Source organism: Vespa mandarinia, chromosome 1 (assembly GCF_050613455.1).
Source record: "Vespa mandarinia isolate Hongniang chromosome 1, ASM5061345v1, whole genome shotgun sequence".
Lineage (NCBI taxonomy): Eukaryota > Metazoa > Arthropoda > Insecta > Hymenoptera > Vespidae > Vespa > Vespa mandarinia.
The window spans coordinates 165,657-187,362 of NC_140810.1; the positions used below are offsets into that span (position 1 = coordinate 165,657).

General features: G+C 43.6%; 1 protein-coding gene across 8 annotated transcripts in view; it reads right to left on the minus strand.

Moving 5' to 3' along the window:
* The window catches only part of unc-13 (protein unc13 homolog), a 76,278-nt gene that overhangs the window by 36,618 nt on the left and 17,954 nt on the right, over positions 1 to 21,706 (minus strand). For 4 of the 8 annotated variants that reach the window (XM_035876261.2, XM_035876260.2, XM_035876267.2 and 1 more), the window contains exon 1: positions 5,598 to 12,190. In XM_035876261.2, the coding sequence (XP_035732154.2) occupies positions 5,598 to 11,360 (5,763 nt within the window). In that variant the 5' untranslated portion in view covers positions 11,361 to 12,190. Of the gene's footprint in view, positions 1 to 5,597; positions 12,191 to 21,706 lie in introns of those variants that run through there. The other 4 variants (XM_035876266.2, XM_085655356.1, XM_085655345.1 and 1 more) reach the window with 3 other exon arrangements.

The window sequence follows — 21,706 nt, forward strand, 5'->3', positions numbered from 1 at the left end:
CTGTCGATTAGTTTCACCGCGTGAATCGAGGAAAAATCCATGCCGATGTCGGAATCGTTCAACGATAATGATACTTGTCAAATATTACAGATATTCTCCAATACGGGTGCATCGAGTATTTCAACGTCGCTCGAGAGATTCTTACGAAATAATTCGCGTAGGAGATTTAAAGGCAAAAGGTATAAATGATAAAGTAACGGCATACGTGCGAGAATGCGAGACATCGAGAGGATACGTCTCCCTTATCACAAGAAATTTCTTCGTTCCTGCTTGAATTATCACACGTAAGCTTAATTATCTACGTTTATCTGTTTCTCTCGCTTCAAAAAACCTGACTAAACGTTCGTTCATTATAGTATTAATTGACACAAAACTACCGCGTAGATTACGATATATCCGATACAGTTAAATATAATATATATACATACATATATATATATGTGTATATATATATATATATATATATATATATATATACATTATTGTATATATAGGTGTGTGTTTCTATGTACGATGAGGCGCGCGTAACGTAGCCGTCCGAGAGCGCGTAAAAGCGTCGATAAGAAAAGAGTGATTCGTCGGTGATATCATTTGTACGGATGAGTGCGCATCTCGCGAGCGTACAAATTGAATTTTTGGAGAATCGACGAAAGGCTCGCGTGCATATGTTCTATGTGTACGTGTGTGTATTTTTGTATGCGTTTATGTGCGCACGCGCGTATATGTAGCTGTGACAATCGCGAAGAAAGCTCGAATGATCATTTTTAAAGAAAAACGAATAATTTTTGGCTCCACCGTTGTCGATTTGTCGATTCTTAATTTAAGTTCAATAAAAGCAATCGCATGTTATTAAAATGTATAGTGCGGGCGCGCGCGCGCATATGGACACTTACGATTTAACACCGTGACGATATAGGTACATATACAATATCGATTAATCGGTCGTTACGACCGTACTTATAATTGCATTTATTTATATATATATTCGAATATTTATATATATATATATATATTCGTTCATTTATAATATACTTAAACGTGCCGGAAGAGGCGCGCAAGAGCGCGCGACAGATAACCGATCACGCGTTTTTATTCACGTTTTATATAAAAGTGAGAAATGGTACAGAATTGGTCTGGAGTTTGCTGTACGGCCTCGTTTCGAGGATCCTCGAGAGTAAATCGCATTAACGCCTCGATCGTCCAGCGCTTTGCTCACTACTTTCTTCTCTCTGTCTCTATCTCTCTCTCTCTCACTCTCTATCTTTGTACACGCTTCTGTACGCGAAATAATTTCATCGCCACGATCGATTTATGCGAGATCACGGAGCACCGAGTCGAGTAAAGTTTTCAATCCCTCGAGACAGTGCCGAGGAAAAAGCTTTATAAAATAGCCTGACCAATTAAAATTCATTTTTACGCTTTCATTGTCAATAGATCGGATCGGAAAAACATTCACTCGTTCCTTCTTACTCATCCTTTCATTTATATTTTGTGTAATTTTACGCTTTGAGTAAATAAACATATAGGAATCGTAAAAAGATTTGTATTAGCAAAGTGACGTTATCGTACGATAAAAATATATTTATTAAAATAACTTTTGCGTGTTTTATTTTTCACATAGCCAATTGCAAATTGAAAGTAACCCGCGTCGGTTTTTATTCCTTTGAAAAAGAAGACTTTTTTTTTCGTTGCTAGATCATATCGCGTTCGATGATAAGACGCCTTTCTTGGAAACTTATTACATTTGCAAATTTATGTAGAAGCAAAATTACGGCGTCAAGTAATATACATATGTCTGTGTGCCGGAATAGAAAGGAACTGATTAAAGGAACTGAGTCAGGTAATTAAGTTTTTTCCTAGATAACAAAAGTCGATGCGCCAGCTGGCTTACGATTTAGCAAAGATATCGCACGGTTCATTTCGAAACGATTCGACATTTTCCATTGAACGAAATTGAAGAATACCGAGAGAGTTTGTTCTTTTGAGAAGAAAGAGAAGAAAAAACAAAAAGAAAGGAAAATTTCAACGCACAGGACGATCGTTCTGCGGATTAAAAATTGATCTTTGTAAAAGGATAAGAAGGGTAAACGATTCGAATGTCGATGAAATTTACGTGGTACTCCGTGTAGAAAAAAGTGGAACTGCGAAACGAGGGCGCAAAGAGGCGAATCGATATCATCGTTATTCTTTCGATTTCTGTCTTTCTACGAAAGCGCACCAAACATTTATTTTTCTTCTTTCAAGTTGCAAAAATGGTGGCCTTCTCGAGCTATTGGTCTCGAGCTAGCCATTCGATGTAGAATCTCGAAAGGAGTTAATACGAATTAATTATTTCCTCGAGGACGGACATCGCGGGATCGTATAGTCCTTGTTTAGTTTTCATGCGCGACTGCCCTTTTCCATGTTGCCGTGTTCCAGATTTTTTCACGACTTATCATTCATCGTTCTTCGAATTATCTACTTCCTCCCACCAATTGACGTAGTTTCTTTCTTTCGCTTTTAGAAGCACCTAAAAGTAAAGCTCCTTCTTCCCACCCCCCCCCCCCCCCGGTAGAGAACGATATATAGATATCGTTCGCCGTATCGTTACGCGCGATGAAACCGCCTAAATCTAAACATCAAAGTTATGCACGTTAATTAATTGTTAGATTCGATTAGAGGATACGATACATTTGCACAAGTCTTTAGATACGGAAGCATATAATATTGGACGTGTGTAGGTAGTACATGACGCGCGTATAGACGCGTATAATGTTAAGTACTTACGTCGTATGTACGCGACGAAACGCGACGCAGCTTTCCCGACATTTGCGTGGAAAGAAAAAGGGAGAAAGGAAATCGCTTCGTTTTCGTCGTTAAGAAATTCGGCAAAAACAATAGCTCGACGAGGACGATAAAACGATACGTAGGAAGACGGGATCGAAGAAAGAAGCGAAAATGAAAAAGAAGCGATCAAGGGAAATTGCAGTTTCGTTTGCCAATGTTTATCTCGATACGAGGATGAATCGATCGTCGTCTTACGCGCTCGATAAATAAAACGGTATTGGCGATAACGCGAAAGAAAGGTATAGCGCGTCCTTGGATTCGTCCTTGGTCTTTATTTTTTTTCTTTTTTCTTTCGTTGAAAATATTTAGCTCGAGGAACTAGGTTCGTTGAGCGAGGCAGATTAATCGCGAGACAATTTCAGACAAAAATAATCAGTGTCGGTGTGTGCGTGCGCGCTCGTACGTCGTCCATATGTATTCGCCGCGTTTCTACCGTCCATAGGTGGTAGTCAAATAGTAATTAGAATCATCCTTCTCCCGTTCCATATACTCGTACACACACTCGTAGACGAACGAAACTTCCTTAATAAACTACGCTTTATAATACTATCGTAAATGTACGCTCGAACAGTATTTCACGCGCCTTCCTATATTCTGATCCTGCCAGTTTCAATAGTCATGGTATACACTTTTGTGTGAATTCGCGTAATGAGCCACGTTCCATTAGCGACGCAACGGAGCTATTCGCGTAAATGGATCACCCAATGGAAGTGGAATCAACCGACTATCCTCTTATGGTCTATTCTAAAGTTGCGAGACCGATCAACGAACGTTTCGTTTCGTTTCGGACGCAAGGCGCGTTCCGATAAACCGACCAAGAAACGATATCTCTCTAGAGTAATAGCTGCGAACAGTTAGGCGTTTTGAGCGCTTTCGCGTCAACGTAACCAACGTAACGCGTGCGTGATTTCAACGAGCGTCCGTAAGGGCGACACGTTCGTTGTGCACGAAATGACGTTTTTGGCCGTGCCTGCGAGATCTACATACGTGGCTCGTCCTTTAATAAGAATTCGTCTTTCTTTTTCGTAACACTACGTGATTAAACGCGTGGTCGAGTCTCGATCCGATAAAAAAGGAAAATGGTCGGACATCGTATACGATTTTTTTCTCTTTCTTTTCGAGATGAACTCGAAGCGAAAGATCCTTCTTTCTTGGATTCTTGTCTTTTCCGCTCGTCTATCGAAAGCTCTTCGATTCCATCCGCTACAAGTAATGTCGTAATTAGAAACGATCGGATTAACTATAGATACGGAGAAGCGGGTGTTACGTATAATCCACGCGATTAGACCCGCGTCTTTCCGTACGATGAGACACTTAAGAGATCAACGACAAGTCTAATTACTTTGGACGCTTCGGAAATCATCGAATTTAGAGAAAAGATAGACCAAAAAATATTCTTTCTCGTTAGAATTTCAAATTACGCGCTTACGAGTCTGTAAAAGTTTCTCGCCCTAGGCGTTTATCGTTCAAGCCGTAAATTAGCCTCGAAATATAGGAACTAATGCTATTACGAACAGTCATGCGAGTCGGATATACATATATGTAGGTATACGATACGCTAAGCTTTCTCGCGATAGATATCGGTATATTCATCTACAGCGGGTATTCGTCCGCGATGCAGATCGCGCAGGCAGATCCCGAACCTACTCGTTCTTCCAATTTTCATCTTTTCTCTTCGTTTTTCCCTTCTAACGATAATACCTTGAAAGCGTATCAATTGATAAAGCACCATCTAAATGAACTCCTATATGTATGTATGTACATACATATATATATACATATATATATATATATATATGTATATGTATATGTATATGTATATATATGACACGTTATTAGGTGAGCTTCCTCGGGCGACGCGACGCGACGAGCGACTCGATGGTTGCGTCGATTATGAATATCTGTATGAGCATCCAACGGCGATTTGTATTCCTCTTTTCCTCCCATGCGTGTTAGCTTCTTATAGGAATATTATTTAGAGACAAGCGTCAATGGTGTTGCACTCGAATTGACAAAGATACATTCGTAATTAGAGCGATGATTCCTTGAACGCTCCTTTAATCTTCCTCATGAACATCGTTATAATCTATTACTGTGGTAACGTACTGTGGTTACCCGATAGCAAAGCTTGACTCGCAGTTTCGCGTTAAGTATTGTTAAGTATTGACTGGATACGCGCGCGTCACAAAGAGGTGGACGCGGCCTTAAGATAAGCCTTAAACTCTTAGATCGCTCTTATCGTCTAGATAGATCCTTTTCGGACGTGTAGCGTACTCGATACTCGAGGTAGATAATGCCTCGCGCGGTAAGTGAGAAATGCGCGAAGAAACGGAATTCGAAGCTTAAGTGTAGTCGAAAATATCGTAAGAAATAATCGTTAAGTATCGTTCGGAGAATACCGCGTTGCTCTTTCCTCCTCTTTTTTTCGTCTTTTTTCTTTTCTTTTTTTCTTTTTTTTTAATTTTCTTTACTTTTTAACATTGACGGAAGTATAGAGAGAGAGTATAAAAAGTGTTTGTTTGTTGGTTCTCATAAGCTCGTTTAGATTTTTGTTTCTTTTTGTTTCTTTCTTTCTTTCTTTCTTTCTTTCATTCTTTCTTCTTTCTTTCACTTTTTTTTTTACGGAACAAGGTGAGATCTGAGATGGAAAACTAAACTCGACAAAGTAAAGTTTCCATAGATACGGAAAAAGATTAGGACTTGACCCAGCTCCCGAATCTCGAGTACGCTTTACAGAGATTTTCGTGTCCTCACTTGATCATTATACTCACCGCCGTGGGTCCCTGAGAAATGGTCGCAGCTTCTTTCGATGCTTCCTCGATCTCCTTGAGTTTCTCTTCCTTCCGTTCCTTCAAAGTTTTTAAGAGCTTCCATTTGGAGCCAGGTGGACCGGGACTAACCTGGCCCTCCTTCAAGATGGTAACGTCGGCTGCACCGGCGCAAGATGAGGAATCAATCTTGATCTTGGGTAGGCCCAGATTCGTATCGGTCTCGGCAACATCTCGCTCATCCAACGTCTCACCGGCGGCGAGTCCAACGGTCAGGCTACCTTCGCGAGATAGGCTTTCCGTACCTCGAAGAATTTTCTCCTCTTGTCGTAGGACAGATATGCCGCTTGAACTTCGTCTTGATTGTCCCTCATCGAGATCCTTTTGTAATTCACCTCTTTCCTCCTCGTCCCGAGCCGATCTTCTTGTCCGGTCGCTCTCTCTTTTTACCTTTTCTTCTTCCTCCTCCTCCACCACCTCCTCGTCCTCCTCCTCGTCCTCCTCCTCCTCCTCCTCCTCCTCCTCCTCCTCCTCCTCCTCCTCGATCTCGTCGTCGTCCATCGATCGTCCAGGACTATCAGGACCGGAAGTCTCGCCCGAGGAGGAACCATCCTCGGTCCTCGGGGACGTAGCGGCTCTCTCCTTTCTCGCTTCCTCTTCGTGCGCCCACGTGTGATAGTCCGTCACTCGAGCGAACACAGCCTCTATACTCTCGGCCGATTTTCTCTTAGGAATCGGCTTCTCGTCTCTCGGATATCTATCGGCGACTTCCTCGATTCGGCGTTCCTTGATAACGGGACCGTTGGTTTTGGCAGCTCGTAAAATTTCCTTATCTTCCTTCAGGTCGATCTTCGAAGGTCTCGCACCGGCGGCCTTCATTTTGAGCTCCTTCAGCACGCAAGACATCCTCTCCTTTACGGCGTCGTCCGGTTGATAAGGCTCGTGTTCCTCCGGTTCCTCCACCAAGACCTCGCTCATTTCCATATCCATTTGCGATTGCCTTTCCAGCTCCTCGAGTTTACGCAACTCGTAACAGTACCACTCGTCCTCGGAATCGATCGAGTCCTCGGTGCTCTGCCGTCTCGACGATACTCTCGAGGTGCTTCTGTAAGAGTGCGTACTTCTATTGTCTTCGTCCTCACCGGAACGGCCGCCTCCCCAAGGTATCTCGAGGGATTGTTGATGTCGAGGAAGAAATCGCGTAACGGCGCTCTGAACGAATCCTCTCGCGCTCGATGCCGAAGGGCTACCCTCTGACGGTGGAGCTTCCTCCGACAAATTCGTTACTAACTCGGGTAATCGGGCGCTACCTGACTTTTCGCTCTTCTCGCTCTTCTCCGAGAGATCCTCGGGATACTCGAAGCTCGGCTCTAACGACTGACCATTACCATCGTCGGACTTCTTTTCGATCGCGCTTTCGTCCATCGCCGGTTGCTCGTCGGACACCGTCGAGGATTGTCTTTGGCGATATTTACCGAGTGCTCTTGACACGGCGAATTCCATGCTGGCACCGCCCATTATCGTTACCGGCGGAAGTTTCGGCGCTTTCTCGTTCGGTGCCTCGTCCGAGCTACCCGTCGATCGTTTTATATCCCCGACCGTTTGAAAGATCGACGATCCCCCCGATCCCGAGCCAGTGCTTTTTCCCTCCTCCTCCATGGCTATCGTTTGTTCGCTCGATTCGTGTTCGCTCGAGTCGACCCTCCTTTGTTCCTTCTCCTTCGCCCAGGCCTCCTGCGCGGCTTGCTGCTGCAATTGTTCTTGGTGCTGTTGAATTTGTTGTTGCAGAGCTTGTTGCTGCAGAGCTTGTTGCTGTTGAAGATTCTGCTGTTGCTGCTGTTGCAGAACTTGTTGTTGTTGTTGCTGCTGCTGCTGCTGCTGCTGCTGCTGCTGCTGTTGCTGTTGGGTTAGCTGGGACGTTTGCTGGATCGTAATCGATTGCTGCGCTGATTTTCGCTTTGTGCTTGCCGTTTTTACTTTCGCGAAGAAAGGCTGTTCTTGATTAACGTCGGACATCACGCTGTCCTCGTCCTCCGAAAGTCCGCTCTGTCTGCCGCTGCTCCACTCGGTCTCCGATTGTTCAGGATCCGACAGCGATTGCGAGTGATGAGTTCGCCGTTTGGCCTTTTGAAGAATACCAGAAACGGTTGATACCAAGGTGTGCTTCTTCTTTTTCCTAGGTGCCTGACTTCTGCCTCGGCCTCTGCCGGCGCTCGTCTCGGACAAAAGTTTCTGTTGATTGTCCTGAGATACGTCCAAATCCTCCCTTCGGACTCCGCCTGGTAAAGACTGACTCCGATGTCTTTTGCTCAAATGAAGATCGGGTAGCCAGTTGCTCATGGAGCTCATAGCGTTTTTTAAAGAAGCGCCACGTCTTATCTTCTTGGTTAACTTTGTGCTTTCGACCTCGTGATCCTTCAAATTCGTAGCAATGCTGATGTAACCGGACTGAGACACTATTACGTTCGAGGCATCGTAGTACTCGCTTTGCTGCTGTTGCTGCTGTTGCTGTTGTTGTTGTTGTTGTTGTTGTTGTTGTTGTTGTTGTTGTTGTTGGTGCTGCTGCTGCAGTTGCTGCTGCTGCTGCTGTTGCTGCTCCATCGGTATTCTCGCATTTTCGTGTTCCTGAATATATTGATGCTCCCGTTGCCACTGTCTCTGATAACCGTCCGCAAGTTGTACGCTTTCGGTACTGCTCATCAATCTTTGCCCGTAAGGTTGATGCTGTTGCTGATAGCCGACAGGTTGCGGATAACTTTGATTGGCGTATGTGTGATGATACTGTTGGTGCGCTTGATAGGCCGGCGGTTGCGGATACCTTCGGTCCGTGTAAGGGCTTTGAGCGTAACTACCATCCGAGGTAAGGGATCTGATGCTAGACGAGGTAGAATCGTGGGGAATTTGTTCGTCCATCGAGTTCATCCAAGAGCTCTCGTTGTTCTCCGTTCGCGGTAAACTCGCGCTTGTCGGATAATAGGACAGAGCGTCCGTGATGTTTCCCGTGGGAAACATGGTACGATACATCGCGGCCTTGTATCCATCCTGGTTGCTCGTTGCCTCCGCGTAGGAGCCTCTTAATGGTTTCTTTATATGGGTCGTCATGCCAGCCGCCTCGGGATACTGCAAGGCGTTGTAACTTTCTTGATAGTTGCCGTACTGACCGACGGAATCCGGATAATAGCCCGTAATTTTGAAGCCATAGCTACCGGAACCGCTTGTATAGACGCTCGTTATTACTTGCTGACGATTACTACCGGCTACGGAATAAATAGCGGGCTGTTCCGATCTATAAACGTAATCCATCACGGTTGCCGATGGTACTGAATCGTAAGTATGCTGAATCCCATGTTGAAGATTATGTTGAAGGTTATGCTGAAGGGCCGTTTGCTGGCGCGTTCGTTTCTTTGGACTTTGACAGGTGCTCGCGCCTGGCGCCGGCGGTGGTACGAGATTGTAATCGTCCTTGGTCGCAGCCGGTGATTTCATCGACGACGCGTAAGACGAGGACAAATGATTCATCGTCGTCGTCGAATAAGAATGTGCGGTCGCGGTAGCTGTGGCGGTAGCGAATGCGTCTCTACCCTCGGGTGTATCGTAAAGCGGCTCTTGCGTGATGACGGCGGCGCTCGTACTTTCCGGAAGCGGTGGTATCGGACTAGAAGCCCTTGCCGGTGGATGCGTCGACGACGCCGTCAGGTTAGTTCTCGTGTGATCCGCCGAATAGGAAGTCAACGTTTTGCCGATCGAATTCTTCGGTGAACTCGGCGACTTGTCCAAGCTGCTCCATCCGCTCATGGAGGACAATCCGGAGTCGGATTTGGTGGCGGCTATGTTGGCCGCGTTGACCGGTTTCGTCAGATGCTTGGGCGATACTCTCGGGGATTTAGGGGAATGAGGCGTACGCGGGCTCAGCCGTCCTTGATCGAGGGACACGAGTTTCTCGGTATTCCTCAAGTAACCTCCAGGACTTTGAGATCCTTTCGTTTCGTCCTCCGTCGCGGTAGGCATTAGGAAGGACTCGGTCGAATCTCGCGGCGCCGGAGGCGGAGGAGAGCTCGGCGAGGGGCTCGGCGGGGTTCTACTCTCTTGAAAGTCCAAGTTCAATCGGGCAGAGCTACCAAAGTAACCGTCTTGTCTGGTCCGAATGCTTTGGACGCTGTGAACGCTGTGAACGCTCCCGACCGAGAGCGTCGGCGACGGTACTTTGTCGGTGGTGGTACTGTAAATGGTGGGCGAGGCGCAGGTGACCGCCGCGAAACTTTCGGCCATCAGATCGGTCAATTCTTTGTTCTCCGCATAGCCTTTGGCGAAGTTACCCACGTCGATGGGCAACTGAATCACCGGCTCGGGACTCTTCTCTAGGACCGCCGAGCTGTATCCCAATCTAGGAGGCGTGTAAGTGCTCGAGATCGAGTCCAAATTGTTCCTGGAAGCGGAACTTAATCTCGGCGAGATGGATCTCGTGGTAAAGTCGCCGTCGGTCGCGAGGCCGCTGTCGGTACTGACCCTCGACAAAGATCTGCCCGTTGATCCGGGACTCTTCGAGAACGTCCAACTGTCCACGTCCGTTTCCGCGTAGATCTTTCGCAATTGCTCGTCTATGCTGCTCGCCTCCTCGGCCAGCTTTGCCTCGGCCTCGGACGAGTATCGGCGCTTTGGCGACTCTATCAATCGCGACTGCAGTTCGATCAGATTTTGAGAATCCTTTTGCAATTTACTGGTCAATCGGTCGAGCTCGTGGAGCTTCTCCAAAGCTACCTGGTCGATCGAGCTAAGTCTCGAGAGTTGAGCGAGGTCTTGTTCGCTTACGCAAGGAGTATTGCCTCGATAGCTTTTGTAATCGGCCGCGCTAAATACTTCACCCTCGTCCTCGTCGGCCTCGTCCTCCTTCTTCGTGGCCGATGCTTGAATCTCCTCTTTGGTCTGTTGCGTCGACGTTTCTTCCTCCGCCTCCTTTTCCTTCGGCGAATCCTTCTCGAAGATATCGATCTCGCTTTCCTTTTTACCGTTCACGTCCTCGTCCTCGGCCTCCTCCCATATCATACCGAGTTGCGAGGTAGGCCTCGAAGTGTCGCCGCATATCAAGTCCTCCCTATAGGCGTTGTTCAGGCTACGATAGAAGGCTTCGTCCGGTATATTGCCCTCTTCCTCCTCGAGCGTCTCCAGAGTCTCCAAATTTCTTACGTTCCTGTGCATGTCCGTTACCACGGCGTTCGCGGTCGCGCTGTCCTGCGTTAGACCGTGCATCCTAGCCAATTCCTGTTGAGTTAGTTTCTCTCTCAACGCGCTCGTCTCTTCCATTCCTATTGCCGCGTTCAAACTCTTCGCGATGGCGTCCAATTCGCCGACGGAATCCTGTTGATCGGCCAACGTATCCTCGGCTACCTCAGTGCCGTTCTCGTGTCCGCCGACGCCAACGCCAACGCCGACGCCGACGCCGACGACGACGCCGCTGCCGCCGCCTCCGCCGCCGCTCGCGTAAAACTCGATCAACTGACTTATCACCGTTTGTTGCTCGTACAAAAGACCTTCCAATTTTTCTAATCTCTCCCACATTTTTATGTACTCCTGACTGAGTAAATCCAGGGCCCTCCACGCGTACTTTAGTTCGGTTTCGAGGATATTGAGTCTCGTGCCCAATCGCTCCATGTAGTCGCCGATGATGTAATCGATGTTACCGTCCGTGCTGGTACAATAGCTCGGCAAAGCGGGCGAGTGGGCTCTCGGGCTGGTCGGCGCGGCTCCGCCCAACTTTGTCGACTCCATTCTTGATTTCTCTTACCTTTTCTACTTTTTTAATTTGTAGCTCTGTCCCTTTTCTTCTTTTTACCCCGCTTTCAAAACTTTCCTCTCGAACGTTTCCCACGATCTAAGCCTTCTCGGCCATCTCGATACTCATTTGTGCGAGTCCGCACGATCTCCTCGGCCAACTACCCATTGCTCTTTCCTCGATCCTTTTAACTTCTCAATTCGACTCAAATCGAATTAATTGAATAAACTCGACGTACGGTCTCGGGAGGAAGATGACGCTTCGTACTCTCGTCGATTCGCAGAAATATACTTTTCCTCCATGAGCTTCCTCACGTCCGCCAACGTGTCCACCTCGCATCGTCGCTGATCACTTTGTCGTACGATCGTGTCCGATCTCTTTCTATTCTCGAGCACAAAATATTGTCCGTCACTATTGTTCTTAGACACTACAACACATCGCGCAGGGAACGTGGAAGGCATCGAGCCTCGTTCCGTTGTTAAGCTCGATATAGCGCGATATTCGGCAAATGGCACTTTGAAAGCAGTTCCCAGGGATCATGCTGCCGTAGTAAATCTGAAAAAAGAAAAACAAACGGGATGCGTGCGATACTATCGCGTACCGCATCGACGCTAACAATTTCCATGGTGTCTCTGCGGGCTTAATAAAATAAATTAATTCTATTACGTTCAACGTGTAGAAACGATCACGCGTGGAAATCGATCAGAAAGATAGGAGAATCCTTTGCATACGTGTACGTCCTTGCTCGACGTATTATTAAATCCAACGTTCGACGTTGTATAAAATCGATCGAAGAAGGTTAAGGAGAAGGAAAAAAAGAAAAGGGGATGGGAGAGGAAAAATGTGGGGGAGGAAAGGCAAAGCGAACGTCCATCCATCGATCCTGTCGACGTGGCCCCTTCCCCCCACCCCCATCCGGTAGAGATCCATCCGGCTCGCAAGGTCACGCGATCGTCCGGGCTCATGCGTTTTAATTAATTCCCAGCTGCATTTCATGTGCCGCCTTCGCCGAAGATAATCCCGCGTTACGTGACCGCACCTGATATTAATGAAGAGGCTCGAGATGACTCAAGATTACAACCTAGCGAACCTTCTCGCGCAAAGTCGACAAAGAGAGATGTTCAAGGTCGAGATGCGCGAGAGAAACTGTTGACTGAATACGATTACATTGGCAACAATAGTATTTCTTAGTATTTCTACGAGTTAACGAGGCATTCGTGAAATAACGATAAGTTACGGTTATTTGATTTTTTTTCCCACAAAATTGTCGAACGATCGAAAAAGGAGCTTTTGCGCGCGTTACCTCCTCGAAACTTGAACGAGCTCTCTCGAAACTGTAAAAGCTGTAAGACGAAAGGAGAAAATGGAACGTTTCGAGTGTTCCTTCCGACCGATTCCCATGCCGGATTCCGAGCTGGTTGAGTTTAAAGCTTTTTTCGACGTAACGTCTACGTGCTACGATCTGAGTCTTCCTTTTTTCAACCTACGATTTCTCGATCATCTCGAGATCTTACTTTTCGAGAGAGAAAAAAAAAAAGAAGAAAAAAAAGTATTCAAGATTCGAAAAGAATCGATTGGTCGATCGACAAACTCGATATTAAGAAATGTACGGGCAAAGTCGTATGGTACGTGATAATGCCGAAAGAACGCCAAAGGCGTTTACCTTTTTCGACGTTAATGCCAATTCACTTTCGTCCGAAGCCTTTTAATGCCGCCACTTTGGCTTCCGCCTTTAAAGAATTTTCCGACGATCTCCTAGCGTCGTCGATGTCGAGGAAAACCTTGACGTTGGAAACGAGAGAATCGAATTTATCGCTAGTGCGATCGTCATGAAAGGAAAAAAGTAGGGATACGCGCTAAGCCACTTGAAAAGCTTATCGCGCGGAAAAAAAATATTCGCGGAATCGATCTGACGCAGATCGAATTTCGAGCTGGCTTAGGGGAATTATTTCGTATAATTTGATTTTTACATATTTTTTCGTTTATTAAAGAATGACGTAAGAGCAACCGAGATAGAAAGAGATAGAAACTGTTCATAGATACGACGTGCAAGGAAACGCGACTTTGTTAAAAAGATACTAAAAAGATACTGTTGAAACGTCGCTTGGAGGGAAAAATAGCATGATTTACGTAGAAGGGAATTTTGCGGCTTACAAGCCGTTCTTTTCCTTTGCTCGTTCGTATTTAGAGAGGGAAACTTCTCCTTTGAGACTCGTACGAGAAATTATTCGAGGCATGGGAAAGGCACGCTCCAAACAAAAAGGGAGAGAGAAGAGAACGAAAGAGAAAGAAAATACCTAAAATCCGAGCGAGTAATCGTGAAAACCTTTCAGAACCTTTTGCTTTTCGTTTGGTCGACGTTGATTTTTGACAACCGACCCTATGCAATCCTAACTAGTAATTCTGAATTATCCGACAGCATTTATTTATTCGAAAACGTAGAGAGAAAAGGAAGAAGATCGAGAAGAATAATATTTTCGCTCGTCGCGAAATAACTAAGCAACGATATCGATCGTTAGGATTATAGCAACAGGTCTCGCCGGTTGAACGATCATTTTACGAAGTAAGACGCGTTCTAAAATAAATCCAATTATTTAATATTATTACTATTATTACTATTATTATTATCGAGGTTATCTTTACAATTTCTTTCGTATATATTTTCGAAATGTTCGCGCCTAGGTAAAAGCTTTAATCGAAGGATGAGCAGCAGAAGCTGATGGGATGCTCTCGTCGATATCCGGCCAAATTATCCGCGTCTGTAAGCAGTTAATTGTTTCAGCTAATGAAACGCATTAGGAAGATATCGGCAAGTAATAAATCGTATCGAAGTACGTTCAAGCGTACGTAAGCATACGCATTCGTAATATGCATATGCGCGCGAAACGATAATCCATAAAGAGAGCGCGAGGGATGTGCAATTTATCGTATGATTCTTATCCGATTGAAAATCGTTTCGTGTTAATCGCACGATCGCGTCAAAAGTTAATAACGGACGGCGGAAAGCTTCGAGGATTCCTTTTTAGCTTTGACCACCAATATTATTCGCTTTTGTCTTTATATATTTGAACGTTTTAATGATAGACAAAGAGAAACAGAGAACCATATCCGGATCGTTGAATACTAATTACTACAGCTCATCCTTTTGCAATTACACGATAGGTATTCTATACATCCACCATCAGTCTATTGTCCAGGCTATCAATGTTCAAACAATAACACGTAGGCTATCGAAAATGTCATTATTTCAGTATCTGATTCGTTATTAATTCGATTAAAGTTCTCGTTAGAGAAAAGAAAAAAGAAAAAAATATGCGATACGGAACGGATAGAGTGAAATGTCTGAAAATTCGTTTCTTTCCCTCGAAAGAAGAGAGAATGATCTGTCTTACTTACGTAAAACGGTAGGTAATCGAATATTTCCTTAAGACTATGGCCTTAGTCTCAAATTTTTCTCGCGACTATATAATACATTTTTCATCGAGACGTCTCCTTTTTCTCATATCGCTCTGAAACGCGTTCGCGAGCGATTTCAAGACGAAACGCAAAGATATTCCTTCTATTTTGTGCTTCGCTAAAGGAGAAAAAAAAAAAAAAAAAAAGAAGAAAAAAAACACTCGGTTCTTCGACGATAAATCTTGAAAATGTCTTTCGTCGAAGCTTCGCGAGTTTTTCGATTCTTAATACTCGAATCTTTTGGTATGAATTTTTTATTTTCATACGACGACCAATAATATTGCTTGTTAATAAATGATTTCGATTAACGGGAATATCTATACTCGGCTAATTACTACGATCTTATTATAACAGAGCCCGATCCATTAGCAAACTCGACAAAGTTTTGCTCGTTAATTGCTTTTATCCTTCGTGCGATATGTTAAATTTCACGATCTTCGCTATGCTCGTCATAAATCAAACTTCAACGGGAGGATAAATCGATCTATGGTAAAGAAGAAGGATCGCACAGGGACGTGTATTGGAAAGATTGAATTACGGAGACGTCTTTGCGCTCGATCTTTCTATCGACGGTACACGTCGCGGTCGATCTAGTACGCTCAAGTACGTTCAAGTACGCTGCTGCTCGATTAAAAATAAAAGACGATTTCTTTCGACACTTTGCTCGTGAGTTTTTTAATCAGGTTGCCTCTTCCGTCCATTTATTAAAAATAGTCGACGAGGAAAGTAACGGGATGTTCGTCCTAATTTTCTTCTCTTCCTCGTTGCTTCCGTTTTATTTTATTTTCTCATCCATCATCTTTTCTCGATTTGTCGTCGGACGGCATTGCGTCATCGATCGAAAATAACCAAAGCGTTTTCGATTGCAGAAAATGTTAATCGACGTAGAACTTGGATGATTTTTTCTTGCAAAGATACCATCGAGAGGACTTTTCCCTCGTTCCTCCGTATTTAAATATTAACTTTTTTCTACGACTCTCTCTCTCTCTCGAAAAAAAAAAAAAAAAAATAATGTCTAATTACGAATTATTATTTCTACCTGAGAATATATGTACGCCTAATGTCTTTTGTTAGCCATCTTTCAGAATAGGGAATTTCACGAGGATCGTTATCCTTTGAACGGCTCGCATGAGTTTGTACAGTTCGATGCTTTTGTCTCGATGTTCCACTGAATTAAATCAATTCTAAATTAAATTGTGGACAGGGAATCCTCGTCTTGGCTTCGCGTCATCCGGAATAGAGTTCGGATAGAGAAGTGCCACGGAAAATTCAATTTGCCGAAGAGCGACGTCTAAATGGGATTAGCCTATCGTCGATGTCGCAACACAGAAGCTGCTGCAAATATCTCGCGTGGAACTATGAAAAAGAAACAAATCGAAATAAAATATCAAATTTTTGCCAAATACATCTCTACGTTTCTTTCTTTCTTTTTCCAACGATCAAAATTTTCATCGCGACATTATCGTTAGGATAAACGACGATGTCATCGCACGCTTTGACAGAGCACACTTCTTAATTCATAATACGATAAGCATCGCGTTTCTGAATCTAATGCTTCTCTGTGCCAACTGATTTAACAATATCATTACAACGAATATTGACGCAATATAATAAAATAGACAATCCTAATTCGTTCTCTCGATGATTAACTCAAACGGCTCTTTTGTTCGATGAATGATTTATAGCGTTCCGTAAGAAGAATAAAGCAATTTCTTCCTTTTTCGATTTGTACAGTTTGTATAATATACATGTCATGGCCTCCTCAGCAACGTCTTGAAAAAGTTATAAACTTTGTGATCTCGTAAATGTCGCTTCGTTGCGTCCTTTTTCTATTTCGTTTCTCCTTATAGTTCCACGTCGCAGAAAATTACCAATACTTCGATAAGGAATCCGCGACTTTATTTGTCCATTTCGCGAACGAACGGGGAAGTGAGAGAGAACGAGGAATGGAGATAACCAGAGGCATCGAAAAATATTTTCTCGTAATCTATTCTCGAAAGAGACTGCGAATCTGGAGAATCAAGGATCGCGTATAGAAACAGGGTAGAACACACGTTCGTTGGCTCGTACGGTTGTTGACGTAATTGGGTTAACTATGACGTACAGTTATGCATCGTACGTTGTTACCGGTCGTGTTTTACGACGATGACGACGTTAACCGTAATGGATGATTTTCTATGAGCCGGACCAAATTAATGCGATTTATTTGCACAAATTTTCTTAACCATCCCTTCTTTTCGAATAAAAAGACGGACGAATGGATATTTATTAAAAACTATTATATGTCCGCAAAATGATGTGAAAATTTATTGGATCGTCTATTGCGATGACGGTCGTTAAACGTTTGTGTGAAAAAAAAAGAAAATTACTTTTCGATAGAAATATTTTTCTGAGAATAGCAATCACCCTTTCGATGAAAAACTGCTAATGGAAACCTATTATTAAAAAGTCGTTGATTAATATTAATAATTCGAAGGGGGGATATCGAGAAGCGTGAACGCGTTCGAGAAAGCCCTTTTGCCGAGGATCAATATTCGGGCGGTTTTCCGAAACCGTGAGTGAACTCGCTAGCTTCTCTCTCTCTCTCGTTCGCTCTTATGAACCTCCGTCCTCTTGTTCTTTGTACTCTTTGTACTCTGGCCGCGTGCACACGTATTTTGTTCTCCCTCTCTCTCTCTCTCTCTCTCTCTCTCTATTTCTAGTAAATCCTCCTTTCTTTTACTTTCGTATTTCTCATCCTCTTTTATGCTTCCAAAGTACGAAGCAAATATTTCGATCTTCTCTTCTCTCTGCTCTTGGAACAGTTGCTCGATTCGGTCCCTCCTCCATTCCTTCGACTCTCTCCCTTTCTTTCTGGACGCACGTAACCCCAGTCGTTCATTCGAGATAGTCAAAGGGACGTTAGTCTGCAGGAAATACGAGGAAATGTGTGAAACGTAGAGGAGTACGTTTACACGTACGTTTAGTCGATTAAAGATTGTCATTCGTTTCTTCGTGTCATCGATTATCGGAATAAATAATTTCCGAGTTATCTCCCCATTTCCTTTTCTCTTTCTTCTCGTCGTTTCTGCTTTTGGTTCTCCTGGCATTTTTTGTTTTCTTTACTTTTGACACGAAGGTTAGCCTAAAATACATTATTATATATCGTTATATATTTCTGAGTCGATAAAAATGAAAGCTTCGACGAATGAAGCTTCCCCATTGGAAAGCAAAGCCTTGACGTTGAAAAGCGGCCAGGTCAATTTCGAGATAAAAGCGACCGAAATAGAGACTCGGTTTCGAGTAATCCGAGCTTGTTGAGGGAGTACGACGAACGCGCGAGCATTATCGTAACGAGCGCGGAAGCGATCGCGCGCTGATAGCCGCGAATGATAAAGAAAACAAGCGACGAGGCGGAGAGAAACGGGAAATACCCTATCCGAAATCGATAATTCTCTTGCAAAAAGAAAGCAATCGTGAAGGGTCAATTCGATAGGAGTAACGACCTTTCCTCCCATTCCGCTCTTGCGATTATTTCGATCTTCGATCTTCGTATCTACGAGTTCCGTACGTCGAGGAAAATTCTTTAAATCGTCGTTACGAAACACTCTCGTAATCTCTCGTTAATTCCTCCTAATGCGTAACCTAGATGGCAAAGCTTCCAAGTTTTTCAAGAGATTTAACGAAACGAGAAGGAATTTTTCTTTTTTCTTTGAGAAAGAGAAAAAGGAGAAAAAAGTCGCAGCTCGCTCGTTCAGAGATTCTCGTTCGTCGTTGAAATAACGTTACGACTAAACGATAACCATCCATGCGAGGGAATGTCCTCTCCTATTCATCGTTAATTCGCATCGTCGTTTGGTTCTGCTCTGTCTAACTTTTATATCGAATTATCGATTTCGTATCTTATCGCGAACTGCGAGCCGTTGCAGTTCTAATGCTCGTAGACCGCGTCGATACGATTAACAACGGAAAATCTTCCATTTCGTTTCTGAGTGATAAACGAGACTTCCCGCATGAACGACTCGCGTGCACGAAAATGAGAAAACGAGCGTGATGCTATACGATTGAAGGTCGATCAATCGAAAAAAATGAAAGAGGAATATAAACTACTTTAAAAGCCGCTATTCTGGAAAACCTAGCTAATCCTTCGAAGTAAGAATCAAAGAATGAAAATGTCTTTTGTTTCGTTCATATCAATTTCCAGACTTGGAAGTAGAACTTGTACGGCAATAGGGGAGGGGGCCGGAGGGAGATAGGGGCGAGGATGCAAGTCAGGTGGATCGGAGGATCGACGGGTAACACTTTGAGGGACGAAAAAAGTGGTTACAAGGTCGATATCCCCCTGTAGGAAAAGATTCATGGATTCTTTGGGATCGGAGTCACGGGAGGGGGAATCCTATTTAAGCTTTCGCAAGTCGTGAAAAACGTTTATTACGTGCTCAATCTGATTCGTTCGATGGAATTCAATAAAAACATCAAATTAATCACGACTAACAAAGGCTCGAAAGATTGCTCGAAATTATTAGTTTTCCAATCGAATTACGCGCGGTCGATCGATTTGTTCTGCTTTGCGCGCACGTGCACGACTCCTTCGTCTGTCCTTGATAATTATTAGCACGCGAAACTTATCTATATATATATATATATATATATATATATATATATATATATATATATATATATTTAGAGAGAGAGTTAAGGGAGTCCGCTTGGGAAAGAGGATCAAACGGAGACCTCCTTTTTCCACTTGACGACTTTAATTTGTCATTGCATGCGCCGGCCGAGCTTAAATTATAGATAAGCGAGAGAGCACTGGATGCGAATTGGTGTACTCGCACAATCAAATATATGTAACCAAAGAATAGAAAAGTTGGAATATGTTCTTTTATCGTTCGTTGCTTCTTCAAATGCTCCTAGACCTTATACGTTCGACCTAATTCGTTTTTATGCGAAAAAATGGTATACCGTAGGTACGCTTAACCGCAGCCTTTGTGTTTCTGCGTTAGCGCGAAAATCTCGTGGGTATATTTCAAGACTCGTACAAGATTACAAAGCTCACCGAGTTTAACGAAGAAATCTCCTTTCCACCTTAAGAAGCGTCGATCCTTATCATCTCTCTCTCTCTCTCTCTCTCTCTCTCTCTCTCGCTCTCTATTAAGTACCGCTTCGTCTCTTTCATTCGACTCTATCGAGATAAAAGTCGATGTTTCCTTCTGTCCCGCGGCTGTTTCGCGGCTACTCGAATACAAGCGTAGAGTACACGCGACGTTAAGGCGAGGGTACGGCATGATTTTACGTGCGATTAAACGATCCCCGAGAGAAAGGGGATGCGAATGGAAAGGGTATTATAACGAGCGAGTGCCGCTTTCTCATCGATCGGACATGGCTTCGCCCTTGGAAAAATCGTTAACACGCGCGCTAACGTCGAAACAATCTCGGTTGGATAGCGGTTACCTTGAAATAACGGTATCGTCGCGCTATTTATCATTGGATCAATTTCCTTTATGGTCGACTCGAGGACCAATCCATTTTTCTCCATCTAGATCTAAATTCTTTTACGAAGGATTAAAAATATGAGATATGGATTAAAAAAAGAAAAAAAAAAAAGAACTCTCTCCGCGGAATTGACGTCAATTAACGCGTAAACACACATGTATTGATAGGTACACACGTTCAAAGTGCTCGCGACTCGATCGCGGTCCTAATCAATTACCATCGACCGCGGGAATACCTGTTTATTGTAAAATACATATACTCGAAGAGTATTGCAATTATTTCCCTAGAGGAAATTGAATTTACCAGCTAGCTCGTCTTTTTTCCTGAATGAAAAATGGCATTGGTTTCTTTTCGATCGGAAACGACACAATTAGTCTGAATTCTCTCTTAGTCTTCTCATCGTTTTCCTTTGTCCATCTTCCCTATTCTCTCATTTACGATCCGGGAGACTTATCTTTACGTTTTATACGGTTGGATAACTTGCTTTCCGTTATATTTTCAACGATGCATCGTGAGATCTATCGGAAAGGAAACTAAAATGAGAAGGCAAAGGAAAAGAGAAAAAACAAGGAGAATTAAATGAGAAAAAGACTCTTAGACATCTCGAGATAGTTATTTAATGCGACAAAACAGCCAAGCAGATTATTTTTCCACGTTGAAGAGAGAAAGGAGGTTTTTTCTGTGGACTGATGCAAAAAATCAACTTTCCATTTGGAAAATGTCGCTGGCAGATGAAAAATTACAATATGTCTTTTGAGTAAAATTATAAGCCATTGCTTCGATATAATTTCGTTCGAAAATTCCAATCGTCTAATCGTCTTGCGAGAATCATTAAACGTACCAAAAAGTAAAACACGCAGGTCAATGTCAAAATCAAATCCGTTAACTTTCTCTTCCTGCGAGGAAATGGAGGAGATTTATTTTTTATGAACAAAACTAGATAAAAATCAAGTGAAAGGAGTCGCTCGATAAGATCGGTCGATGGAAGAAAATAGATGTAACGGCGATAAATGCGCGCGCGCGCCGGACTACATTTATTATACGCTGCCAATATTACGCTGGTCGTGAGAATAATCAATAAGTCGAATGAAACAATGGATGAACATGGATTAAGAAAAAAATAAAGCACAGTAAAATTGAACTAGCAAAGCAAAGAGACAATGAGATAATCTCCATCTCAAAATATATTTATATGTTTAATACTCGAGCGTTCTTTTAATTCGATCGATTCACGTGCAGCCACTTACGATCCTCCTAAATTCGAATAATTATTCTTTCCTCGTTTACTTCTCATTTGTATTTATAACGATGGGCCATCGTAAAATTGGTATTTGTGGAGAAACAAAAACTTTCGATATACAAAAAAATGCGAGTTTGGAAAAAATTTCTAAAGACACCGACGTATTTGTCG